Here is a 27,888-nt window from a genome sequence, read left to right as displayed (position 1 = left end):
ACACAGACATTGTTTAGAACTGTTTTTGCTTGTAAACTGTGCTTAATTTGTGCATATTTCTCTCCTGATTTAATCGAGATTACTTTTTCACTGAAGAAAGCAATATTATTGATAGAGGACTAGAGGAATTTAAAGCAATGGTCTGAATTTAAATCTTTTTAATGATGGATTTTCACAGCTTTTCATTTCACGAAACATTAACTGGAGTCATGTTGTGGATTATTGTGATGTTTTTATCAGCTGTTTGAACTCTCATCCTGATGGCACACATTCACTGCAGAGAATGCATTGGTGAGCACGTGATGCTAAATTTCTCCAGATCTGTTTTGGTGAAGAAACCAAATCATCTATATCTTGGATGGTCTGAGGGTCACTCTGAGGCCTGAATTTTCAGCAAATTCTATTCCTTTCATTTTAGTTTTTAATGTTTCATTTTGAATTTATTTAGACAAAACAGTATTTTAAAACCGGCCTTGTATTAGTTATTAGCCAAAACATGACAATAATACTTGTTTTTTAATAATCTGTACTGGTCAAAATTTTATTGCTGCATCTCTATGTGAAAGTTTAGGGGTCCTGAACATAATATGGCATGTTTTTGTTAGTTTTTTTGGTAATGCTTTTAGCTTTTATGCGCAACCACAGAACCAAACTCCATTATTTTTGCATATTTCATAAAGGTGTCTGTTTGGCAGAGACACATTTGTGTGTAATGTAAACAGAATGCCTAGTCAAATTGCAGTCCGATCGATCAAGTGCTTGAAGTGACTAAGCATAAATAGACCCTTAAGAGCTTTTAAATGTAGACTAACTGCGAATGCTATAAACGTAGAATGTTATCCTCTTATTCTGAGCTGGATGAGGAAAGAGATCTTATTTATATACAAATCAGTAAACTGATCCACTGTCACTGAAGTAAAAAGCCTGAGACATAATCTATAATAACCGTGAGCCTAAAAATATTGTGCTTTTAAAAATCATTTATATGATAATTCCACCTGCAAGAAATGAATGACATTACAGCTATTTTAAAAGCAAAAAGACATTTTAATAGAGCCAGAATATTTTGGCAATCTTGCTTTATTTAATTATGATGCCCTCTTTTCCCGGAGATGTGCATGTGTAATGTGCCTCAGTGGTGTGTGTTTAGGGACTCATTGGTCAATAGCAATATCTGCTGTCAGGCTAGCAGCTGTTAGATGTTCTGTGGGGATATGTGTGCCTTCCAGGTCTCACACAATACTTTGTTTTTGTGCAAGTGTGTGTATCTTTGCTGTATTAGCCTGTGGTATAGGATATAGAGGAATGGGGTGGAGAAGTATTGCGAATGTTTCAACATTTTTTTAAAAGCATTTGGAACTAAACGTTCTTGTCACCCAAGAACACGCTTGGCTATTAGGCAATTTCCATGGATCTACACCTGCTCTCAATATACAAGAATGCTTGTCCCAACATATGCAAAGGATATATGTCAGACAGTGTTTATAACAGCAGCTTGATGTAAGCGTGCTATCATATTTACTTTTTATGAGGAGATAAGTGACGGAGGGGATTTGTGTCACATAAATGTCCTAAGAAATTACATTTATTCAGAGACAAAACTTTGTGTTTAAAGCAAATAGTAAAAGTAAAGATTCATGATTTATTTGTTGTTTAACAACCCAAATGGCGATAAAGGTTTGGAGTGGTTGGATCAGCAGTTCTCTGCCTGGGTTCGAGTCTTTTGGCCAGGGTGAGGGGATCTAGTTTTGGAAAGTCTGGTCTTCTCATGAAACTGTTATGTTAGGAGTTTGGGGGGTTTGTATGTACTTTTTTCCACTTCTTTTTTTTTTTTTGCATGACTGATAAGAAAATCTGAATCAAATCAGTGACTTTATTTTGCCTGAAATTATTCTTTGCATCTGTAAGATGGTAGTGCACTAGTGCCGTAATGTGGTAAAAAGCCTATCCACTGATTCGTGAACACTGGGACAAAAAGAGGCTACAAATTTGAGAAAAAAGTCGGTATATAAAGGACGTATTCTGGATTAATTGGTTCAGCATGCTCAGAGGTATTGACCTATTTTTGGATGTCCAGCTACTTCCATTGTCTAATAAAATGTGATTTTCCTTGCCTACCACGCAATATATTTGTGTTAATATAATGTGGTTCAACACTGCCAAATCCACAAATTATGTGGTTATAATAAAATAAAAGTATTATAATCATTTACAATCTAGCATTCCCTTCAAAGAATGAATGAATGAATTGAGACTTCAGATAATCGGTTCCATCTATCACCACAAGCAAATCTTATGGCATAGACAAATAATCATACATATTAAATTCAGTAGACATATTATTTTCCCAGTGTATGATCTACATATATTTGTTACTAATTTCTCAAATCCCACACAATTAATTTACAATTTGTGTGACAGAGTCGATATGGTTGTGAGCACAACCATTTAAAACAGAGCCTGTGTGAGTTTTTACATCACAGTAAGAATGTAAAGGCTGCCTTTAATTTTGCCTGATTTTATAAAGGTTTTCATACATATCTGATAGTGTTGATAAAATATATGACTTTGATACTTTATAAAATGCGTAACTGCAACTTGCATCTGTCAGCACATATAAATGTTTATTTTTTCTTAATTAAATATATTATTTATAATCTGTATAAAGCAGGTGGTAGGGGTGCACCTTTCCGCTTTAACCAGTCGGGGGCGACAAAACCCAAGAATCAGACTCAATAATATCAGCCATTGTCACCATGAATATCCTGCGCTGGATGTGCCTGGCGTGGCTGTGGAAGCAAGGAAGGAAGGGAGGGATGGAAGAGGAGAGCGCAGGCACTGCGGGAAGAATAGAGAAACCTGAACTCCCTTCGCACTGGGGAACAGAGAGGGAGGAGTGAGACTCACGCCGTGTGATTATTATAGAAGCGGCCATTAAATTGAGCAGCACGGATGGAAAAAAACATAATATAGCGGGTACCGGCGAGTCAACAGCGCATCGACAAAGGAGTACAAGAAGCACGGTCCGGATCCCGTTTCACTGAGGCCTCATATCTGCTTTCGGAAGGAGCCGAACGGACCGCCCACCGCACACAGACACACACATACTTGAGAAGCGCACACATATAAACCCAATCACCGGCTCGCACGCGCTGCAATGGACTTTAAATACGATAACCGTTGGGATTCTGATCTACACCCATGAAAGATGGGCTTATATAGCAGTACATCTAGACTTAAACCGTTTCAGATGTTTAACCGTCATATATGATAAGGGATATTTACTCTAAACATAGATATTACGTAGTTATTTATCTAATCTTTTTATGACGGCTCATTTATAGGAACCGCCGGTCCAAAGTAGCTTTATATCCCTGGATTTATTTAATTAATCGTGTATCACCAAATATAATATAATACGCTTTAGAAACATATTGAAGCGTGAATAAGTCCTTGTCCGCTGTGGATATTTAACGCAAACGGCACTTGACAGCTGTTGTCGGACGACCGGGATCCACCGTCCTGGATTACTCTATCGGCGGGCCGCTGTAAGTCGGCCAGCGGGAGTGAGAGACGCTATGGCCGGCTACATCCCGGGCTTACTGCCGGCGAATCACTCCCAGGAGAAGGAGTTCGCACAGGCGTATGAGGATGTGCTGGAGAGATATAAAGGTAAATGACTCACTATAGGTCTGGTTTGTTGTGTTGTTTACTTTGGGAAAGTCGGTATGTGGTTGCTGTAGCTGATATTGTGTGCCTGCTTTACATTAGCTGTTTGTTGTCAATTGTCGAAGGACAGTGGAGAATGGTGGGTCTCTATTCCCATGGGTTTGTGACAGGGCAGAGGACATCCTCTTATATGCAGGGAATGTTGTTAATTATCAATTTTTCAAAGTTAAAATTTAAAAATAAAAACGGAGGACCAAGTGTTTTTCAAGAGGCCACTCTAAATGGTAAATTAGTAAACAAACACTAATAATAATTTATACAACAAGCCTATCCAGTTTTCCACTTCTGTCAGAGCTTGTCCAGAATCCTTCAGCATGTGTAGTTGTGATCAATGAGTTTGTCCAATTTTCCACTAGTGCAGGTTTCCCAAACTTTTAGTTTTTGTCAGCCTGAAACCCTAGATGAAAAGTATTTACATAAAGGACCCCCTGAGATTTTGTGTTAATGTTTCAATAAATTAACAATCCATTCAGATGTCCATGGTTTTCTGTTGTCAGTTAATGAACCCAAACATATATAATAATAAAAATAAATATTGTTGTTGTTAGGCATATTATATTATTAGTTCGAACCCTAATTAAAAGTGAAATTTTAATTGTACAGTAAAATTAAAAATGAAAGGAAAGGGAAGTGGTGTGTGGCCAAGTATGGTGACCCATACTCAGAATTTGTGCTCTGCATTTAACCCATCCAAGTGTGTACACAGTAGTGAACATACTATTGAGGGTTGAGAGAGTATTGGTTATTCACTCCCCCACCTACAATCCCTGCCGGACCTGAGACTCAAACCCACAACCTTCAGGTTACAAGTCCAACTCTCTCTATCCATTAGGCCACGACTAATTTTATTATTATTTATATTTATTATTATTTATAAATCATAAGCGTATGATATTTTAAATAACATCAAACTGGTACACAATATGTTCCCACAGCTGCAGAGATTGATTTCACTGTATTTACTATGGACCAAGCAGCTTTGTGACACTGAAAACACAGAAATGATCCCAGTGCTGCACTTCACCCAGTAACATGCATCACAACATACTGGCCCGGTTTCACAGACAGGGCTTAGACTAAGCCAGGATTAGGCCATAGTTCAATTAGGACAATTAAGTAATTTTTATAAACATTCTTAGAAAAAAAATATTACTGGTGAGCATTTTGAGACAAAACAAAGGCTCTGATGTATTTTAAGATCAGTCAGTGCAAGTTTCCTTCAGTTGAAACAGCTCAGGTTTACATTTTAGTCTAGGATTAGGTTTAAGCCTTGTCTGTGAAACCGGGGGACTATATACTTATTTAATTAAACCACAGTGTTTGATTTGATAATCACACTAAGCTATATCGGAAATATCAGTTTATTTTGTTTAGTTGAGCAGCTCCATTTATTTATGCAATAGTTTATTATCTTTTCCTTAACTCACAAACCCCCTTTTGAGAAATCTTGCCCAGTGTGTTAACTTGTCCAACTGTCCACTGCTGTCCCAGCTTGTCTGGTTGTCTGCTGCTGTCTGATCCTCTTCAGTGGTCCACTGCTGTCTGAGCACGTCCAGTTGTTAGGAATCAGTGAAGGATTGTCCTCAGATGGACAGCAGTGAACCCCTGAGGGCCTCAGATGGCTCTTGTGTACTTGTGATGGCAGTGTTCCTGTGAAATATGAATACCTCAAATCTAATTGACCGTGATGGGAATATAAGGGAGAGCGAGTGATGTCAGTTGATTCGAAGAGCATCTGTGATGCAGCCCTGATGAAAAGGGGCCTTTTAATTATTGATTATTGTAATGAAATGCGATTCTGTCGGGCCATTGGGACAGGGGCCTAAGATAGCACTGGGAGCTTGTTTTGTAGACCGTGATCTTAATGGATCCTCTGTGTATCAACTGGTCATTTTATATCTGTAAAGAATGTGCTTATCGTTTTGAAAAGGCTTTGATATCAAAGCAAATATAGTGTTTTTCTGTTCTATTTAGAAAAATGTCTGATGTCCATTAGAGCTACCACAAAACCACCTCTAATAATGCCTGTAAACCTAGAAGCTCAGTTGTTGATGTACTGTGCTCCCCTCACACTGGACTGATTGTCTGTTCAAATAAATGTATTTCCTTTGACTGACGTTTCGTCAATGTATCACTTTTGAAGCAACAAGACTAATATGAGCAGGAGTGCTGCCCTCTACAAAGAGCGTGGTAAATCAGGCTTAATTAATTGTATGCATTACACCCACATTAGCCAACATAAATGTTCAAAGTGGTTGCTAAGGGAGTTGTTTTATTTTGATGAATTAAGGATTAAGGGCAGCAAGATCTGAATTTATGCAACCCTCAACTTCCTTCTTGTATTCTATTCATGCCTTTCGTTTATTCTTATTCTTTATTTATTGACGCAGACAACTTTCCTCTTTTCTTCCCAGCCTAGCTTTGCCAAAGATCAATAGATTTAACTTTATATGCCTCACTGACTCTCAATTGGACGTGTATGTCACCGTATCTGTTGTGACGTGTACTTTGTTTTATGCCGATTAATGTTTGAATGTGCTATTATTTATTTTTTGATTCATTAAATACATACACTACCAGTTAAAAGTTTGGACATACTTGAATAATTCATGGACTTTTGAGTCTAAAAACTTCTAATAACTAGGTCCATGACGAAATTTTGTTACTAAAATATCTAAAAAATGTTAAATGTTTAAATAGATGTGCTGGACTGCATATTCCAAAATCTTATGGTTAAATCCTTGAATATAGTTAGACATTAAATTGTGACTAAATTTAATTGCTACAATATTTATTTTATTTATTTATAGGTAAGCTGATAAACTCGACTGCATAGTAAAGGAGAAGGAGCCAACAATAGTCCAGCGTACACTGGAACTTTAATACTGTTTAATACAGAACTGTTGAGACATTACATTCTTTGTTCACTACATTATTATATTATTTGCAACATGTAAACTATTAGGCCTAATAATAAATAATGTGTAGGTGTTTTCAAAGCTGCGACTTCTTGTGTATTCCAGTATCATGTGATCATGAGAGTTTGAAACTTTCTGTCAATATCTTTCAAGCTTCCTCTGCTGTTTGCAGTGAAACATGAGCGGTCACACATATACAAATGTGTGTATATATTCCTTAATGTTTTTATAAGGCTTTCAGCTGCGCCACTTGTGGCAGTTTCATGAAGAATAGGAGAGGAAATGTGAGAAATGTGGATTTGGTGGCTTGTGAAGGTGTCACTTGAAGTTGAAATCTGAGTTGGACACATGATACTGGATTAAATAATTCAAAGGCCTCTGTATACGAGTGCATGTCTGTTTATAAGAGGGTGGTGGCTATTTGGACCATATTTGTATTTTGTTTTAAACTTAAGTTGTTTTTCCATATGTATTGAGTTAACTGAAGCTCCAAGACAATAGCAGGATATGGAAGACCGACTGTTGTCCAAAATGAGACAGAACTGAGTCAGAAGAAAACAGACTCGTTCATATACAAACCACAGCAGCTTGCAAATGGCAGAAAGTGACACAGCCCTGGTACCGGTGGTCTGCTGTCGCTCCTTAAGACAGAGACTGTTAATATCCTAGGGACATGTATGGAGATTATGAAATAGTCACAGTTGATGCCTGACCAGAACTGCTTTGCTAGATTGTACACAAGTCGAATCCTTCATGATATGCATAGGAAATTGGCTCGTTTATTTTTAATGTAGATACTTGTAACTGAAGGTTTTATACTGTATACAGTGCAATGCAGTCTTGTCATTTGGCTTTGTCTCATGCTTACTTCCCTTCCATGGTGTTCTGTTTTACTGGCCTTTGGCCTGTTCACCCTTTGGCCCCTGATCCCACTGACCCTCAAACACACACAAACACTGACTTCACAGAGTGTGTTTGTGTGTGTCCGTTTCCTCTAGCGAGCCAGAGGAAGCCTCTTCTAGCTGTCTCGTCAGTTTCTTTGTGTGTGCTGTAAATACCCTAAAGATGTTCCTGCTGTTTTTGTCTTTAATCCAGTTAGAATGCTTGTCATGTTACTTTCATGTTAAGTCTTTTATTTTGAAAGCTGTAGTTGTGCTGTCAAATCCCTAAGTTTGGTATTAATGTCGTGATGAAGTGAAAGTGGCAACAGATCTTTTTTTTTCATATTGTGACGTACCTCTGAGCGAAACAGATTATCGAAAAAGAAAAAATGTGGAGGACTTGGTTTTATCCATCAGTTTTGATTGGATGGAGGAAGATCTGAATGTGTGCTTGCCATCAATTGGTCAATTGTAAGAAAGAGGTGGGGTTTGGGGTGGACGAAATTATTGAATAAATCCACCATACGTCACCAGAAAAACGTCTGTTGGTTCATCAGAAGATTATGACATTTTGATTTCAAGTGATTGTTTCACCAATTAAACTACTAAAATGAAATGAGCTTTCTAGCCTATTTAAAAACTTCACATTTTGATTCATTGATTGGAAATGACGCAATAGGATTTGATTCTTTCAGATGGAAAATCCCAAAAATATTCCAGTGTTTGTCTATTGAACCTTCAACCTTTTGCTATTTTTTTTAAGGGGAAATGTGAGCTTGAGGCAGTGCACAGAGGCAGACAAATGATCGAGGATGGATCGTTACAACTGTGTTTTTCCACATGGCCTAGTTTCCCCTGAATCCTTGTCATTCTTCCTCACACGGTAGACTGCGGTGACCATGAGTACATACAGCCTCAGCCTTGGCCTCTGTATTCCCCATCCCTTTCTCCCTTATTCTCTTTCTCTCTCTTTTCCTCCTCTATAATGCAACGCTGCAGGATTTCCCTCCTTGCACTTCCTGTTTGGCCACATTCTGCACCGGCACCTGACTGAGTCAGTGGGGAAAAAGCCGTCAGAGGGCTGATCCTCTTTGGTTCAGGATGTTAGGTGACATGGCGGAGGCGTCCTGTCAATTCTCATTAGACATCCTTCCTATGTAGCAGATGTAGCACATTAGTGTCTAACATTGCATTCGTTACATTTTTCTGTGGAGTAATGCTCTGAAAACATTATGCTCTTTCAAAAGATATTCTAGCTATGTTTGGAATGGAATACATGTGTGCTGCTTCCTGCAGCATCTAGCCAGAAATAACTTTTGGCAGCATTGTTGTCCATTAAATATTTCATGTCCAAAATATTTCATGTTCAATTAAACAAGTGTCTTCCATTCATTGGATATATGGATATTTGGATCCAAATGAACAATGTGAACTGTAATAAAGTTATAATTAAAATATTAAAATAGTGACATTATATAATATTAAAATAGTGACGTGATCTAATGTATATAAAAACTAATTAATTTATTCACTGGGTCACAGTTGTTTGTAGTTGGCATGAAATGAATGAAAATTGATTCATGAAAAGTGATGTATGCTGAACATCTCCAATCTTTTTGTTTGCATTAACCATGCATTTTTCTTACAATCGACTGCAAGCTCACATTAATATCTGCCTCCATCCAATCAATAACTAATGCATACCAAGCTCTACATTTTTCTTCTTTTTCCATAATTTATACACTGACTCATTGCAACTTTAAACACTCACATCATGTTGACTGATGCTTGGCTTGAAAGTGACTTCTGTGTGAGCTGTGCTTCATGCATCTTTATGCTATTAACCGTGGACAATGGACCTGTTTTTGCATGGAAAATTGACTGCACCTTAATAAGCCTTCTTTATAGTGAGCATGTTTCTAAAGTAGGAAACAGTTTTCTGATTTTGTGCCTGTCTCTTCTGCTAGTCTGGTCCTGTATTTAAGCTTGTTGTCCTCTTGGTGCATTAGCAAGCTGACTGCCCCACTCTGAAGTAGTCGGGCCTGTGAAGGGCTGTTGCGTAATGAATCCTCAGCTGACTTTAAAGGATACCTTTAACTCTTGCGGTGACTTACTTTTGCACTGTATTCTCACAAACTTTTTGCAGAACTGTGTTTGACATGATTCCCCTTTACATAATGTCTCTAGCCCTTTTTACACAGACGTCCTGCTGGGGGGAGTTGGCTGTGATGAGCAGTGCTGGTGGGCACTGACTGCTGAGCTTTCAAGACAATCACTTATGATTCTCAGAGTGGCAGGGTGTTCAGATTTGAGACTGAAGCTGCTGTGCTCTAGTACCAGGCTCTGCTAGACACACAAACACTCATTGCTGTGTTTTACCTCAGGGGTTGCTGCCAAAAAGAAAAACTGGGAGAAAAATGAGCAGGAGTTGTAGAGATGTTTTTGAACAAGTGTGCATTAGAAGATGGCCAGATAGAAATACTGTGATCGTGAATTAATCATGAGTGTTAAACGCATGAGGCCACATTGGCTTGGAGAGACATTGATTTATGATAGATTGACAGAGAAGCCCTGCTCATTTTTCCCTTTAATACATTACAAAACGCAGATGACTTGTATGCTTAGCAACGTTACACACACTGTGAAATCATCCTACCTGGAATATTTCCTGCTTTGCTGCTTTTCTACAAATGCAGCACTTTTATTTTTGTTTTGATTTATGTCTTTGATACTACCATGCTCCATTTGAAGGGTTTTCTTTATTCCCCCTCCTCTCTTTCTTGTATTGTCTGGTCAGATTAGCTCAGTAAATCTGAAGGGCTGATTACAGTAGATTTTAAGATTGCAATATCTCCGAGTTAATATGGTCAGCTGGAAGTGATTCGGTTTTGAATGAAGAATGAATTATAAATTCAGAATTATGCAATCTTCTGCAAACCTTGCAGCCTCTTAATTGATTAGAATTTTTTACTATTTGGATTTTCAGGGCAAAGTTCACCAAAACTTTGCAATGTAAAAAATATAAATTCATTTCTCCAATCTCCTGCGTTCGTAAGCATGTGAAAGGAAGTGAAGTGAATTTAATACAATCTAGTGTGAGTGTCCAGACTTAAGATATAAAACTGAGATTACATGACATTTCCTTATCCTCTTCAGGTGGTGGGAAGCACCTGTGTGTGTGTGTGTGTGTGTGTGTGTGTGTGTGTAACAAGGACATTCACTTCACTCATCCTCCCCTGCTCTTGAAAAGAGTGTGTGTGCTTTTGTTGGAAACTCTGTAGAGAATATTTCCAGTCCTTTTATCTCTATCCGCTGTCTAAACAATTTCTGTTATTCCTTTGAGAAGAGTGAATGTGTACTAGTGCTGATTACTAATTGAAGTTCAATAATGTTTGATAAATTAAGTTCATTAATAAAGTTAAGGGCTTGAGGTATGGTCTCAAATTTTATTCAGAAGTAATGCATTGATGAAATTGATCAATAGTGACAGCAAAGACATTTATAATCTTACAAAAAATTTAGTTTGTCCGCTGTTCTTTTATACTTTCAATTTATCAAAAAAACTAAATAACCTCTTTGAGTATTTAAAGGTGAATATTTTAAGCTTTAAAAAATGCTGGAAATTCAGCATTTTCATAACAGGAATAAATTACATTTTAAATTGTATTAAAATACAAAGTTATTTTAATTTTAAAAAAGTTGTGTTATTCTTGATTAAATAAGTGCAGCCTCGGTAAGCATAACAGACTTCCCTCATAAACTTTTGAATGATAATGTACAATGAATCCCCTACAGTATGCAAATATTTAATCAGATCAAGATAACCTGATGACAGATTAAAAATGCTATTTTGTTTTGATTAGATTATTTACATATAGTTAAGCATGGTGTGATTAAAATGCTGGCTCTAATGCTAACAGGGTACCATGGAAGTATCATGCTTTATTGAAACACCTTGGAGCACCACAGTACATGTCATATGGTAATAATTCAACTCTTGTGAAGAATTCTAATTTATAGCATAGCCAGGCTCTTCTCAACAGGATGAATGTTTTTGATGTTCTGAAAGCAGTTAGGCGCATGACTCTCAGCTGAGAGCTGCATCTGATCCTTTAGCCACACCAATGAATGCTGGGACTGTCTCGCAACAGGGTGTGGATCTGAGCGAGCTTTATACCCCTATTCGATTACAAATAGTTTCCACACAGGTGAGTATTTTAAACTTTAACATTACCTTATTAATTCCAAAGGGAATTCTGAAGAGGAAATGCTGAATGCGGTTTATAGAGGACAGTAATTTTTCCTTCAAATAAGATTTACATAAAATATTGCACTGATAGGCTTGTCACATAAAAGCCATTGCATATAATTCTTTAAAGTTCTTACCTCCTGTTAATGAATAGTTTACTTTCGTATTCATGATTAACTTTTTTCATTATACTGTTACACAGGACTGTCTTGTAATACCGTAAATAAACAGTTGATGCTCCAGAGAGAGAATGAGAGGGCATTTGCCTGAAAGCTGAGAGATTTGCCATTCAAATCAGTCCTGTTGCTAATCTCTCTTCCCGGATATGTGCCTTACAGTCAGATCTCCTGCAGGGGCAGCACTAATCTCACTTATCCACCTATTGCACGTAATTATTACCATATTACAAATAAGACCAGCATCTCCTCACCTCGCCTGCACAGTGGGCTGACCCACACTCTATTGCTCTGTCTGCGCTTACACTTATTGTAGTTTTTAGCTGAATGCCCTGGCGAAGAGCTCCACTCTTAGTGCCTTTTTGTGTCTTATTTTAAGGATTTCTGTCTTTCCTTGTACAGATAAGGGCTTCCAGACATGGTCTATAGAGTCTGCTGGCAGGGAACCAACACATTCAATCAGACCTGTAAATTTGGCATGTGAAGTTAACCAAACTTGACGAACATGTCTGGGTCATATTTTAGGCATTATTTTTGCAATTTTGTTTGGCTAAATTATTCTTTTCACCTTTAAGATATATATTTTTTCTGTTGTTATTTGTTTTTAAATTAACACCAGCTGCGTCGTGGCACTCCTGAACGTGCAGCGAATACTGACACAAAAGAGAAGAAATTGTTGAATAAATCCGTTATTTTTGTTTTCTTTGCACGCAAAAAAGTATTCTCGTAGCTTCATAACATTAAAGTTGAACAACTGATATCATATGGACTATTTTAACGATGTCTTTCTGGGCCTTGAATGTGGTAGTTGTGTTGCTGTCTATGCAGGGTCAGAAAGCTCTTGGATTTCATTAAAAGTATCTAGGGCTGCCACTAACGACTATTTTCATTTCGATTAATCTAACGACTAATTTTTAGATTAATCGATTAATCTAAACGATTAATTTCCCCCGCAAAAAAAATCTACAATTTTACTTAATGTTTTATTAAATCAAATGAAATCCAAATTTCTATGAAATCCTTTTTTTAAAGCAAAAGTAAAGTGCAACAGAGTGCAAGAAGCAAGTGTCCATCTCATAGTCCAAATCACAGAAATCAAAGTTCAGTATTATAGTGTAAGAATGACAACATATCCACGTGTTCTAGTCTCCTAATAATACAATTATAATCAAAAAACAACACTTTTTAAAGGAGTATTTACCAGAAATATTATTTACCAGAATTTATTTAGGTGAAAAAATTTAAATGTGCAGTATTTCTAAAAAAAATTGGAGATGCTTTTTATTATTAAAATTTAATGGAACCATTAAAATGGAATCCAGAAAATAATGGAAAACAGAATTTGGTACAGATAAAACTGTAAAACTCAATTAATTAGACTTTTTGATTAATAAAATTTAAAAAACTGAATTTGGAAATAAAACCGATTTCATAGGGCCCTATATATATATTTTTTTTTTTGGTAATAAAAATAGATTTAAGTGAACAATAGCTTTTAAAATGACTTGTGTGTGTGTGTGTATATATATATATATATATATATATATATATATATATATATATATATATATATATATAATAGCAATGATGCAATAATAATTAGTTCAAATAAAGTATCAAAAGCAAGAAATCATGGTTTTATTGAACAAAACTGTTAAAATACATAATGTTTTATAAACAATAGAGCTAATGTAGATTACGCATTACAACAAAGGCCTGCAGGGGGCGCCGACGACCTGACGATTATTTTTACACATTACTGCGCGATCTAATCCTTGTTTAATATTGTCCAAGCACCATTTAATTCAAATCTCCACTTAATCTTTAATATTTGGCCATTTCTTTAGGACAGAAATGCTATAGCCGCTGTAATTAAATGAATATGTGGACATCAAACGTGCTTTTATTTTGAAATCGCGATGTATTCTCCTGTGTTTGTGTAGATTTATAAATGATTTACCTTACAAATCCGAATGGCACACGTTGCGTTCCCAGATGAGCGTTATAATAAACCCAAACTCACAACATCATGCAGAGATGGAGTTCACATGTAGATAAGTTTCTGTGTAACTACTGTGAACGGAGCCGCTGTGTATCACACGAACTTAACCTACACACATCTAATATAATTAAAGCACATACTGTATACTGTGTTAGAACTGCATCGCATATTATTTAATTAAATCATAGCCTTTGTGAATTCACAATGCTTAATTATGATTTTTAAATGGGTTTAATATATCATGCAGCCTTGGAAAATAGTCTAAAAATGTGTTTTATGGATTCTCGTCTGTGAAATGCGCCACTTCCGGTATTTTGCCAGTTAGTCAACACGAGCAAAGTGGAACTGAAGTCGACGATTTTTAAAAGCTACTAGTTGACTAAAATCGACGAATCGCGACAGCCCTAAAAGTATCTTAATTTGTGTTCTGAAGACTAAATAAGGTCCTACGGGTTTGGAATGACGTGAGGGTGAGTAATTAATAACAGAATTAGGGATGCACGATATTGAATTTTTGCAGATGTCCAATATGCCGATATTTTTCAACTCATTTTGGCCCATTACCGATACAGATATATTTTCTTTTGTTTGGAAACAACACCATCCTGTGTCTCTCCTGTGTGGAAATTATAAGCAAATTATTTTTAATTTTGTTTCGTTTTTAACAAGAACTTATTTGTTAGAATTAAATAAACAACGAAATTCTTTTAAATAAACTATATATCAATCGCTGCATTTTTTTCCCAGAAAGATGCAGTAGTAACCTTAACATTTTATAAGATTTAACATTTTATAGATAGTTTAAAGCAAAAGAGTTGTAAAAATTCTGAATTAAAATTTAGTATATAAAATTTAATTTACAAGTGTCATGTTTGTGATTTTTATTTTATTCATGTAGGCTATAGCTTCTGACCTTTAAATCAAAAAATACTCATCATTGTATGACATCAATTACGGCTTAATTTAAACAGAAACACATTCTAAATGTTATTTGTGTTTGTTTACTTGAATTTTATTAGAAGTATGCCAACAGCACCTCCTACGGAATTGAAACTCTTTACAGAATGGGCATTAGGACCCGGGGAAGGCTGTCGCTGCATGTGCTATTACTGTTTACTTTATCATACGCTGAACCTGTCATTCTGTACTAGGGGTCGACCGATATGTGTTTTTCAGGGCCGATGCCGATACCGATTATTACAGACAAAGTAGACCGATAACCAATAAATTGAACCGATATATATGTCTGGTGTAAAAATGAAAATGAATGTCAAAATTAAGAATAACAAGGGCTCTGACAAAAATGGCCTTCCCTAGTGTTGGTTGCACTTCTTACTCTTGTCTTCCCCCATGCATCCATCTACAATAAGGGTAATATATAAAGAGAGAGTTAAAAGTGGGGCCACTGTATGCTTCATGATTAAGCCTATGACTACTAAATACTAAAACTAAACTGCTTGGGGAAATGTAAGTATTTGGCTTCAATAATTTACATGTTAGAAATGTATGTGTAATAGCATAACCTCTCATAATTCTTCATTAATTATTTTCGGTTGACTAAATCATAACCTACAAGAGGGGACTATTCAATCTTAATCTTGGCCTATGTGACAGTATCTTAATCTTGGCCTATGACAGTAATTTCCATTAGTTTTCATTTACAGAGCAGTGCAAATGAAGGCATAAAACATTAATTTAATTTATATTTTAATCAAATGAGAGTTAAACTCAAATTTGGCAAACAAATGTGTTTACTATTAAAATTAAATCATGGAAGAAATAGCGTATTGTGTGATTGTTCTTTTAAACAAAAGTTGTAATAATTGTAGTAGTATTAGTAAATAAACCAAACTTTTATTTTGACGGGTTGCCATGAGGACCTCTTAAGTTTCTGTAGCCTATTTATGATATGACGATCGTTTTACTCAAACGAAAGTCAAATGCTCATGAAGTAACTCTCAGAGCAGTTCTGGCGATGATGTTCATGTATTTATGTCCTCATTTAGTGACATGGCAGATGCGGAAAACACCGCGAGCGTCGCGCACTTCAGTGTGTGTGTGTGTGTGTCAAAACCGCGCGTCTGTGCCATTCACATATACAGAGACACGCCGAACATGCAGAATTCATATTTAAATAGTCTTTTTGCAGCTTAATGTTTACAGATAGTCCATATTGGGAGTCGATTTAAGTGTACTGACCTACTTTTGATTAATTCATCCAAACTTTGACTAATTCCGTGACTCCGCGTTATACAGTAAACGCTATTTATATGACTGGATTCCGCGATTCCCCCTGCGTTTCCCCCATCTCGGAAACCATAAATAGATAATATTGAGGTTTTTACAACTTCAGTGTAGTGAATTGTAACTTATTGCAACTTGAGCAACGTCTGCTGCTGCCTTTGAGAGATAACTGATGCGTGATGAAGCAGCACCAGTTAGCAAGCGCTTTCGGTGTGAGAGTGCCTTTAGTCTTCCACGTTGATTGGTCTGACTCCTGACTCTCAACAAATCAGATGCGCGGTGGGCGGAGACTGCTCTAGGCCACAGAGTGGTGAGTTCCGACAGGCTGCATCAGAGCCAAATAGCGTGTTTCAAAATTAAATAATTTTATCGGCACATCGGTTTTGAAAATGACCGATACCGATTATCATAAAATGCTTAATATCGGTGCCAATAATCGGCCAGGCCGATAATCGGTCGACCCCTATTCTGTACTGCATTCTCAGTTTAAATGCAGCGATCCAAAACAATGAATCTAATCACCTTTCAGGCAAAACTTTGCTTCAAGAATGAGCCACACTGCTGACGTGATCTAATGACTAGCACACCCTGAGCACACGTGAGATAAGGTATGCTTCCTCTTATTGGCAAGACATATCGGCATCATTTTTTATATCGGCCCGATGCCGATATTTATGTTTAAAGCCATTATTGGCCGATTACGATATCAGTCCGATAATATCATGCATCCTTAGACAGAATTTGTTATTTTTTGGTTGAACTAGCCTATCACTTTAAGAAAATGAGAACGCGTGGGGGAAATCTGTATTTAATCAGTCTTAACAGTACTAAGTATTTTATATTCATATTTTTATATTAATTTTAATATTTTCTTACTGATTTTTTCCCCATTTTTTTTTTCTAATTTTGAATTTTAACTTTAAACATTTGAGCGGTAGTGTAAACAGTTGCGAAAGTTTGAACACTGTGCGGCTAGAGCACAACAGTCCATCTCTGTAATCCATGTGTTAAATCACAGACCCCATATAGTGCCTCTCTCTCTTCTGAGTGTGGGGCACTGCCATAGACTGTGAAGGGACATGATGTGGGATGTGAGAGATTCCTTTTCTCTTCTTTGTCAGAGCTGGGAACCAAGAGTCTCCACTTTTGTCTTCTCATCTTCACTTTCAGTGACTCTGATTAGTAGGTCATTAGTTACTGGGAGTTGTAATCTGTTTTGGCTAGAGCTGTGTTAACAAGATTTACTCCTAACTGACGTGGCTAAAATTATCAGTTTACGAGACAAAGACGTCTGTGAGAGGCGGCAATATCATTTAGGTCATTGTAGTTCTCATTGTAGTTAAGTCAGTGTTTATATCCTTAATCTTGGTTTTTGGCTTATTTTGGGTTTTGGACAATACTATTTGTTGTTCCGTTTCAGTGAAGACTAATGGAATTTGGCTACAGTGTTCCACAGGGTGCCAACGCTCAGACAACATACAGAATTACCAAATTTTGCCATAAGTCAAACATATTAAGGTTCTGCAATATATAAATATATTGTGGAAACTTAAATTCCTGTAGAGCTGCTTTGCAACGATTAGTATCGTAAAAAGCGCTATACAAATAAACTTGAATTGAAGTGTTCTAAAGTTTTGAAATTTTTTGTTTATTAGATTAGATGTTCCTTACCTCCCTAGCCTGTCCTTACAAGTGCTTCTGTTAAAATAAGAGGTGGCAGACGTTTGGTGAAATGAGCAAAGCATCAACATTCCCATATGTCTGTACAGTATCCAGCTGTTCACTTTCAGATGTGTTTGTCAAATATACTGCCTTTGAACAAAGGTGAATGTGGATGACTAAACAAATTTCAGGTCACTGTAAACCTGTGTCAGGCAAAATATTAGCCTTTAAAATGCAAACATCTTGCCAAAAGATTAGGCCATATGGATTCTAATTTGAATGTAAATATAATGAGAGGAAGTGTGTGAAGCTTGGCTACATCAAGGAAAAAGGAAGGCCAAGATCTTCGATTGTGATGTTCTCACACAATGGAAATATATGTCAGCATAAGTGAAAATGTATACTCAGCAGAGCTGTTAGCATTGCTGTCCTGAAATGCTTCCCAGTTATGTAATGCCTGTAGCTTGGATCAAGCCAAACACATTGTGGTTTAATTAAGTTATGTCTAATCTCTCGGCAGATTCCGCAGAAAGATTGATGACTCTCGTTCAGGTGTAAACAGCTATCATGCTCTCTGTCGTTTGGTTTCTTTTTTGTTAATGTGTTTTGCACGTCTGGCCCTGTCAATAGGGAGGAGGGGGTCAGTCAGCCCTTCTGGTGAAGGATGACCCACTCCATCTGTCTGGGGTCAGGTGGGTGTTTATGGTAATTCGCTCACCCGCTGAGTTTGGGCATCCAGAGCAATTTCAAATGCCCAGTCATGTGCCACCATGCATGAGGAGGCCAGTCTAGGTTAAAGGCCTATTCATTCCAAAACAAAACTTTTAGCACCTACACTACTGTTCGGGAGTTGCTGTAAAGGTCAGGTAGTTAGTTATTTATTTTTAAAAAGTTAATACACTAGGATGCATTAAATAATTTTTGTTATTTTTATTTATTTTTAAGGCTTGGTCTATTTTTAACAATTGTCCTCTGTTTACTTTTGTTTTGTTTCCTGAGAGTATTTTTACCATCAAACTCTATCTAAATAGTTTTGGTGGGAAAATTTGTGTTTTATACTTTTTACTCACATAGAATTTAGCGTGAACTGGTTTTAATACAGTCTGGTGTTAAAAGAGATTTTGGAGGGAAAAAGTTCAAAGCATTAAGGTGGTACTTAAGAATTACTTGCACAGACTGAAAGATCCATCAGAGTTTGGATGTAGATTTTAAAAGATTTGAATGTTGTGCACTTTTAATGTATGTGGAAACTTGGACATTTTCTCAATCACCTTTCAACTCCAATCCACGCTTCATCTACTGTCTTTTTTACTGAAAGTAATAATGTGACCGGAGGTAGCAAGAGGCATTAATAAAAAAAAGTGAACAAGAGGAAATTATTTTGACTAAATGCTGAGAGAAAGATGCCCCTCAGTCACTTTTTCTGTAGCATGTGTGTGTCTGTGACGCACTTGCTTTTGAGTGGGCTGTTAATGATATGTGATGTGCTGGAGAGGGATGTAAATGGAGGTGTCTGTCTAAAAACAGCCCTGCACATTGTATATGTGGTCAGGGTGACACAGCAGCGCACAGCTAGAAGTAGAAGTGGGGCCGGAGCTGCATTCCTGAAATAACAGCAAATATTGGTAGGTGACGGGAAGGAGGAAATCACTACATGGTCCTGTTCCTGCTTGGGCCAGTATAAAACTCTCATTTGTTTGGGAACATACACATCACCTATTTTGTTTTAATGCCAGGTTTAGTTATCTTGGCTGTGTTTAGCAAACTGGCTATCTAAATAACGTTTTTAGGCATGTTTCGAGTCAGCTGAGGTCACACAGACTCGCATTTAGCTGACACAAAACTTGCCTTCAATACCGAAATATGCTGTCTAGGTAGGTAGCTCACTACCCAGTCTTTTCACTACTACCTGGCCTCATTTGGAGACTTTCCAGTTACATTATTTTCTACCCTAATAATGCCTTGCTGTTTCTACACACATGCACACTTTTTCTTGATGGGTTTAGATGATAACTTATATTTCATATTCTCGTGAGCAGCAGCTGTGTCAAAAGCTAGTCTTTAGTGTTAGGTCTACCCAGAAACAGACCTTTTGTAAGCACCTCAGACCCTGCTGATAAAATCACTCTCTCCTGATGAAGCTGTTTTATGGAGCCCATCCAATTCAGCGTCTCCCCATCACTCTGTCCCACTTTCGGCCCTCGACCTTTCCCTCCTGCTCTTTCAGAACCAGTTCTGTTCTGCGCCATTGCCCCTGCTAATAAACACGCCTCGAATGGACCTCAAATTTAGCAGTCTGCATGGAGTCTATGGACCGAAATTGATAGTAGTGCTTTATGATGTGATTGCTTTTTAAGAAGCAGAATATATTTGGTTTCAGTCTCAGTTTTTCTTTTCTTTTTTTTCTTTTTTTGGAAATGGGATTATGTGAATGGTCTAGGGTCAGAAAATGTGGGGGTATCTAATATTAGCGTTTCTAATATACATGATAAATGTCTGGCCTGGACCTTTCTTTTTAACAAGTTTTCCTCAATATTTGATCTCCTTTCGTAAAATTTCAGTGTTATGTATGCTACTGTTCAGCATTTATATATTTTTGAAAGACGTCTCTTGCAAATGCCTGCTAAAGCTGAATTTATTTGATCAGATACAGTAATATTGTGAAATATTACGTTTCAAAATAACCATTTTCTATTTGAATTTTCAGCAGCCATTACGTCAGTCTAGATCATCAGTGAAACCATTCTAGTGTACTGATTTGATGTTGTTATCAAGGTTGAAAACCGTTGTGCTGCATAATATTTTTGTGGAAACAATGATACATTTTTCCAGGATCCTTTAAATAAAAAGTAAATTATTACTAGTTTATAATTATATAATTTTTATTTTATTTTATTGTAATTTCTGTTTTGTTATTGATGCCATCCTCTTCACAGCAAACACATCACAGGCAGCCCATCTCAGGTCTTTCCAAGTCTACAGTCTATTTTTATTAAAAAGGTTTTGAAATATTTATTCTGTAGACACATCTCCTGACTGTTGTGTATGAGTCTTAAAGGGGTCATTGGATGCGACATGCATTTTTATAAGCTGTTTGAACTGAAATGTGTGTGTACACACAACAACTCTATAATGAAAAAGATCCACCCAGTGTTTTTTTTTTTTTTTTTAATCTCGTTAAATCATTTCCCCTTTCTGAAATCGAGCCGATCTCAGATGCCTGTCTGTGTGACGTCAGACAGACCCAGGCCCTCCCATGATCGTTTGATTGACAGTAGCGTTTCAGCACAGACTGTACTGGTGTCTTACCTTATACCCGCCCTGAGTGAGCTGTCATCAGTCATTTGACGCTGGAGCAAATGTAGACAAGAATGGCTTCTCAGCGATTGAGGTGTTCTGTTGTTGGATGCGATAATGAACATAGCAGTCGTCATTTACTCCTGATATCTGAGCCGCTGAAGATGCAGTGGATTACCTTTGTTTCTGAAGGGAATGCACCCCCGATCTACCTAAAAGTGTCTATGTTCGCATGAATCATTTCTTGATCCAGCCTCACCCACAAAAGAAGTGTGTAAGGTTTTTTTATAGAATCTTTGCAAATCGCCTTTCCTAATAACGTGCTAGTTAGCAAATTTTACGATGAACGCTGCTAAAGTTTATTGTCTCTCAGAGAGTGGCGAGAGGGGTGGGGTGAGCAGAGCTCATTTGCATTTAAAGCGACATTCAATAAAACAGCATGCTTTAGACAGAGCAGGTTTTGACAGGGTAAAAACTGTTGTTTTCCAGTACCATTGAGGAAGTTTAACCAAACTATGTTACAGATTTTTCATTAAGACCCTAAAGAATCATATCAACTTGTGGAAAATGGGCATCTGATGACCCCTTTAAATGAAGATATGCCTACTTGTTCGGTAGTGTGACAGTTTTTTGGAGTCCTCTCTATGAATCTATGAAAATTTGGCATTGTTATATTTTTTGCAATGAAAACTTATCTTGTAAATCCAGAAATGTTCTTGGCCTTCAGATAAATGATTATATAGTTCTGTTCCACCTCTGGGATGTGTGTTTGGAATTGCATGTGTGCATATGTATTTTCATGTTTTGACGTGTTGGATGTGGGTAGTGTACTGACTGCATACCAGAGAAAGACACCCAAAACATCTGCTCCTGCTTTTGGCGCACCTGGATGGGCTGCTGTCCTACAGAATGATAGGTTACTCTTATCTACACACTTTCTGTGTAGCTCCCAGTTAGTTCACAAGGAAATTAAAAGAGGAAGTACAGACGTTGCTTTGAGCGGTTTGCCACTCCTTCAAACACGCACCTTTATCGACATTCACACCTATAGTTGAGACTGAAGACAGTTATTTTACTGTGTTATTACAGACAGAGAGATGTGGTTAATGGGGTGAAATAACTGTCTATATTGCATTAACATAGATTAATGAAGTTTCATTTTATATTGACTTGTGCTGACATGACAGTTAGGAAGATAGATGGGGAGGGATAAGCAAAGCCCCTTGCTGATCTTTGATCTGCGTGTGTGGGTTTCCCAGGGGCCCTTGTGCTTGTATGGAGATGTGCAAATAGTGGCTACATGGCTATCTAATGACCATCCGCTGATGCGCAAGCCTTTAATTTAATCTGCCCCTCCTTTCCGTGTCTCTCTAATGGAGTGTTCTCAGATTTATTCTTCATTTCCTCCACACCTTATCAAGTTATGTCCATGCGCCTGCTCATTTGATGATGTTTTATAACAGAGCATTCTCTTCAGTTTGCAGTGTTTTTCACTTAAGGCTTATATTTGGGTAATCTCCCATTCTTTATTTGCATCTTTGAACATTTTTTAATTGCAGTGCTGCTGCCTGCACTTGTCCTTATTAAAATGATAACCTGTAACTTGGAGTTGCCAAAAAGTTATCCTGCCATTTGTCAGTTGTGTGCCAATTTTCCTTAACTAGGAATCATTATGTTGACAATATATTAAAATGTGGGGTGGGAGGAAAATAGGCCAACATTGATTATTAATGGATGTGATGTAAGGAATGAAATATGTTCCTTATTCCACAGGGATGCAAGCGTTGTCCCTTATGATGTTAAACTACCAGATGGTTACTTGCAGTTGATTTGCTGTGCTCTAGAACGTAGTATCACTTCATAAACAAACTTTGATTTTGATTTCCTATAAAGTTGGTTCACTCCAGACCATTGCCAACTAAACCCAATATTAAAAATTGTGGCAACAGGTTTTACAAGGCACTGCTTACATTTACTAAATATGCTTAGCTGGATATTATTTTCGCTGCCTGTGTGGTTCCAGAGTTATTATATCTTGATGAAAGATTTTTTTCAATTTAAAACAATAATATGTACTGTGGAGTGATGGATTATGCAACATAACACCAGAGGCATTTATTAGGAAAGTAAAATGGGTTAAGTTTGATTTGTTTTTAAAAACGTTATCTCTTCATCTGGACTAGTCAAGCAGGCTAATTGTGGTTTGTTTTGGGAATTGTGGCTGATTGGGCTGCTTTGCTGCCAAATTGTGTGGGCTATAGAGTGCAACAGTCGGATTCCAGAAGTCAAATCTCATTCATTTCTCCACAGGGGAACGAACGAAAACGTATTAAAATTAAAGACAGACCTGCTTTGAGTGCTGAGGTTATTAATCAATGATGTATGCTTTTGTCGAAGCCACCAGTCTGCAGTATTTAAACTTCTTGTTAAAATAATTGTTTAATGGCAAAATTCCTAGTGGAAAACTACATTACATTACCCATGATTCTGCAAAGAAATCTCCAGCAATCAGTGAACTGAAACTAGCTAATCTTAGCAAAATAACTTTTTACCACCCATCCACTTTCAGTGTGAAGTGACATAAATATTTGTGTGTGTGTGTGTGTGTGTGTGTGTGTGTGTGTGTAAAATGTCACCCTCAAGTTGTTCCAAACATGTTTTAGTTTTTTCTTCTTCTTCTATTTATGAAGATTTCTTGCAGAATATGAGTAGCCAAGCAGTTGATGGTTCCGTTTGACTTCCATAGTATTTTTTTTCTATACTGTGGAAGTCAGTGGGGAGTGGGGACCATCAACTGTTCTTTAAATCAATCATTTAAAAATTTTTACTTTGTTTTTAATTGCATTATATTGTTTGCAATGCTTCACAGGATTATAGTTCTTTCCCTCATTGTAGCAGTTTCCCTCATGGCGTAGTAGTTTTAGATTCTTACTACTTTCCCTCCATGTTAAGATGAGCTAGATCTATGTGGCCTGGCCTGCTTCTGCCTGCGCTAAATGTCTGAGTGAGATTCTGGGGTCTTGATGCAGTTACTCACGGTGGTGGAAGAATAGACTAGTTCCACATCATTACATTACAGCACTGCATTCACCTTAAACTGCCCTTAAAACAATACATTGAGGGGGAGGGAAGGAACAAAGGCAGTAAAGAGAAGAGGAGGGAGGAGAAGGAAAAGGAAAAGGGTAGCGTTGTAATCTTTCTCTGGATGGAGAGCTGAGAAGTCTTTATATTTCTCTCTCTTGTTCTTGTACCTTCATTCTCATCAGGCCCTCTGCTGGTCTACACTGATCTCTCACTCATCTGTTGCATGCTTTTTTAACCATTTCCTTTTTGAAAAAGTCCTGTTCTGGATTATGTAATGACTCATACAATGCTTTTTTTTGTTTATGTATACACATTTTCACTCGCCTGGAATGAACTGTATGAAAACAAAACAGACACCGCTGTTCAATAAGCGGAGAAAGAGTTATTTAATGTATTTATTTTGTAATAATAATGTATCAGTGGATTGTCAGTAATGTGAGGCACTGACAGTAAACCAAGCAAGGAATGTTGTAATGTAAGAGGTGTGTCCTAATGGGAAAAAATGATTACAATTTACTGGAAAGGAAGATAAAAAGGAGAATGTGAGGAAAAAATGATCACACTTGGAACTGGATTTTGACGTTTTCTGAGGACAATGTAGTCGGTGCTTGCCCATTTTCTAGTGTTGTTAGGGCATTGCTATGTGTTTGCTAAGGTGTTCTGGGTGGTTGCTTACAGGTTAAAAGAGCTCAGTATATAATGGTTCATAATTATTTTTCATCAAGTGACAATCGTGAGTCTGATCGCTTGAAAATGTAACAACGCATCTTTCCTTAACAAGCCATTCCATCTGAGCCAACATTATTAATGTTAACTAAAACTATTAAAAATTGTTCTCATTAGTGAAAGTAAAGCTGAAATAAAATATAAATATTAGAAGAAAAACATACAGAAAAAATGTTTCCTTGGCAAATAACTAAAATAAAATGAGTGGACGTAAGTACTAAAACTAAAACTGAAATGAAAATAAAGATAACAAATAAAGAAATGTACAAATTAGAAAAACAATTAAAATGAATTCTGAAGATATCAAAATAATCTAATTCAAAATATGATTAAATACAAGGGTATTAATGAAAAAATGCTAAAATAACACTGTTTGTTGCACAAATTTTATGAGCTAATAGAATGCTTGACTTAGCAGGTGTCATTTATGAAGTCATTCTTCTTTTTTTTTGTTTTTTTTTTTTTTCTTTTTTTTTCATTTTAATGCTTTGGTTCGCATTGTTTTATTTAAAAAAAATAAAAAATCAATGACCCTGTACATCAAACACTCCATGGTGCTGTTATATGACCCAGTTCAGTTACTAATGTTGAAGCTTAATTGAGTTTTTAAACAATGGCAGAAAAGTGCAAGTCCGTTAAAAACGCCTGTGAACTATGAACTGTTTCAGTCTGTCTGTTTGCGCTACACCTGCCGGTTTTAAGTGTTTATTTTAAACCACTTTTAGTAGGATTTTTCTCTATTATGAGTGAGAGCTATAGACACTGAGCCTTTACTCTGAGAGGCAGGCGATCGACGGCCCCCGTGACAAGCACATCTTCATAACAATGTTTATGTAAGAGTCTTTTTGTGTGTAATTGGTTTAACCCTTCTAGCTTCGGTAGGGAGTACAGAAAAGGAGACAGGTGCAATTAAAAGGGGGTCCTAGGCTTAAATGAAAGAGCGGATGTGAAGTGCATGTGTGTAAGGAGAGATTTAATACACTTAGTATTTTCTTTCAGCTGTCACCCTGCCCATCTCTTCTAGACACACCTGTTTCATAAAATGCATATCAGCATTTTAAGGGTGCCTTTGGATCGACTGTTTCGTATTGGATTTCTTCATCAGGGTGTGATTTCTCCTAGTATGGTGTGGTTGCACAGAAGAATGACAGCTGCTGAAGAGAGGAGAACAGGAGATGGAAGGATGGATGGAGAAAAGGGAATTCAGAGGATGGCAGGCAGTCATTAAAAAAAATCTGCTGAGATGGCTACATGCAGTCTGGAGTGTTGAGTGGAGATGAGGTCATGCGTGTCGTCCAATCGGAGATTGATTTTTGATGTTGCATTTGTGAGGTCGATGTGATCTGCTGCCCCACTGTTAATCAAACCTTCATTCTCGCGCATTAGCATCGTGCTGTTAATCGTCTAAATGAAGCGTGGCCTGCCGGGGATGTGTGGGCAAAATAAGCCTATGTGGTCTTGTTTATGATGTTGCAAATGTAATATGTGAATTTCTGTAAACACAGTTGTCATTTAAGTCAATATGAAATGAAAATTAAACCTACAGAACATATGCTGTACCATTCAAATGTCTGGGGTCAGTACGAGATTGTTACAAAAGGTTTCTGCTTCAAATAAATAAACTTTTGAGTGATAGCGAAAAAGGTTTGGAATGTCTTTGCATATTGTGTTATTACTTGCACCTACTTTGACTTTAATTTCCTGACCCAAGGCCACATATTGAGCTTGTTGGGTAACTTTAACCCAAATAGTTCTTTTGCCATAGTTTTAGCAACCTCTTTCAAATCAGGCTCTGTTTTGGTAAAGTTATAGTCCCTGCTTCTTAAAACATCCTGTTTTGCTTAAAAACATTTAAAATGTTGATTATTGAACTGATGTGTTGAGGTTCTTAAAGGATTAGTACACGTCCAGAATAAAAATTTCCTGATAATTTACTCCCTCCCATGTCATCCAAGATGTTCATGTCTTTCTTTCTTCAGTTGCAAATAAATTAAGGTTTTTGATGAAAACTTTTCTCCATAGACTGGACTTCAATGGGAGCCAACGGGTTGAAGGTCCAAAATTGCAGTTTCAGTGCAGCTTCAAAGGGCTCTACACGATCCTAGCCGAGGAATAAGGGTCTTATCTAGCAAAATAGTCAGTCATTTTGTAAACATAATAAATGCATATGCTTTTACTAGTTAAAGCTGAAAAGCTGCATTCAGCATCCTGTCAAGAAGTAGTAATTCACTTTTTTATATTTTACTGTAATATTGCCCCATCGACATTTGTCAGTTTCTCTTACAGTTCTTCATAGTGAGTTTGTGGAGCAGGTGTCACCTGTTCGTTTCTGAGCAGACAGCTGTGCAATTGAACTCCATGGATGACTGTGAACTGTGTTAAGATACATTCCTATAGACGGCTAACACTCCAGCTCCCTGCCGAGATTCTGTCACACTAAACGTCTCTTGTCTGTTACTTATGTTGCTGTAAATCATCCTTGATTTAAAAAAAAAAAAATTGTTTTATACCTTCACCTGTTTCTCAGTCTCTGTCATTCTCTCTCTCTGTCTACATCACCCATTTTAGCGACATCTCTTGTATTTCTCCTCTTTATAGCTGCTCAGACTTGACAGCAAATGGAAATCTCTCAATCAGTTTTGTGGTTTGTGTTTCTCCCCCATCCCCAAGTGCCACGACACATCTGCTGATTTTTGGGGGCTTGTCAGAGCCTGTGCTGAGTATTTGATCTGTTCTGACCCGTCGGTGCTTTGTTCTACCCCCTGCTGTCTGCAGAAATGGGTCAGTGTCTCCAGTATGTCCCAGGCATGTGTCTGAGTGCCAGGCTTTGGATTGGTTATTGCACAGGAAATCACTGCTTATGTTACAGAAATCCTAAATAGCAGCAGCAGCAGCTCAGACACAGCGTTGTATGTGTGGT

At 37.2% G+C, this 27,888-nt stretch overlaps 1 protein-coding gene across 2 annotated transcripts in view; it reads left to right on the top strand.

The window, feature by feature from the left end:
• The first annotated feature begins 2,758 nt into the window (after positions 1-2,758).
• Positions 2,759-27,888, top strand: part of LOC306847412 (microtubule-actin cross-linking factor 1-like) — a 164,661-nt gene continuing 139,531 nt past the window's right edge. The window contains exon 1 of one of the 2 annotated variants that reach the window (XM_079381347.1): positions 2,759-3,672. In XM_079381347.1, coding sequence (XP_079237473.1) covers positions 3,579-3,672 — 94 coding nt within the window. In that variant the 5' untranslated portion in view covers positions 2,759-3,578. The remainder of the gene's footprint in view (positions 3,673-27,888) is intronic. The other variant, XM_079381345.1, reaches the window with a different exon arrangement.

Source organism: Barbus barbus (genome assembly GCF_936440315.1).
Source record: "Barbus barbus genome assembly, chromosome: 27".
NCBI classification, from domain to species: Eukaryota; Metazoa; Chordata; class Actinopteri; order Cypriniformes; family Cyprinidae; genus Barbus; species Barbus barbus.
This window is presented reverse-complemented; position numbering and strand designations above follow the sequence as displayed.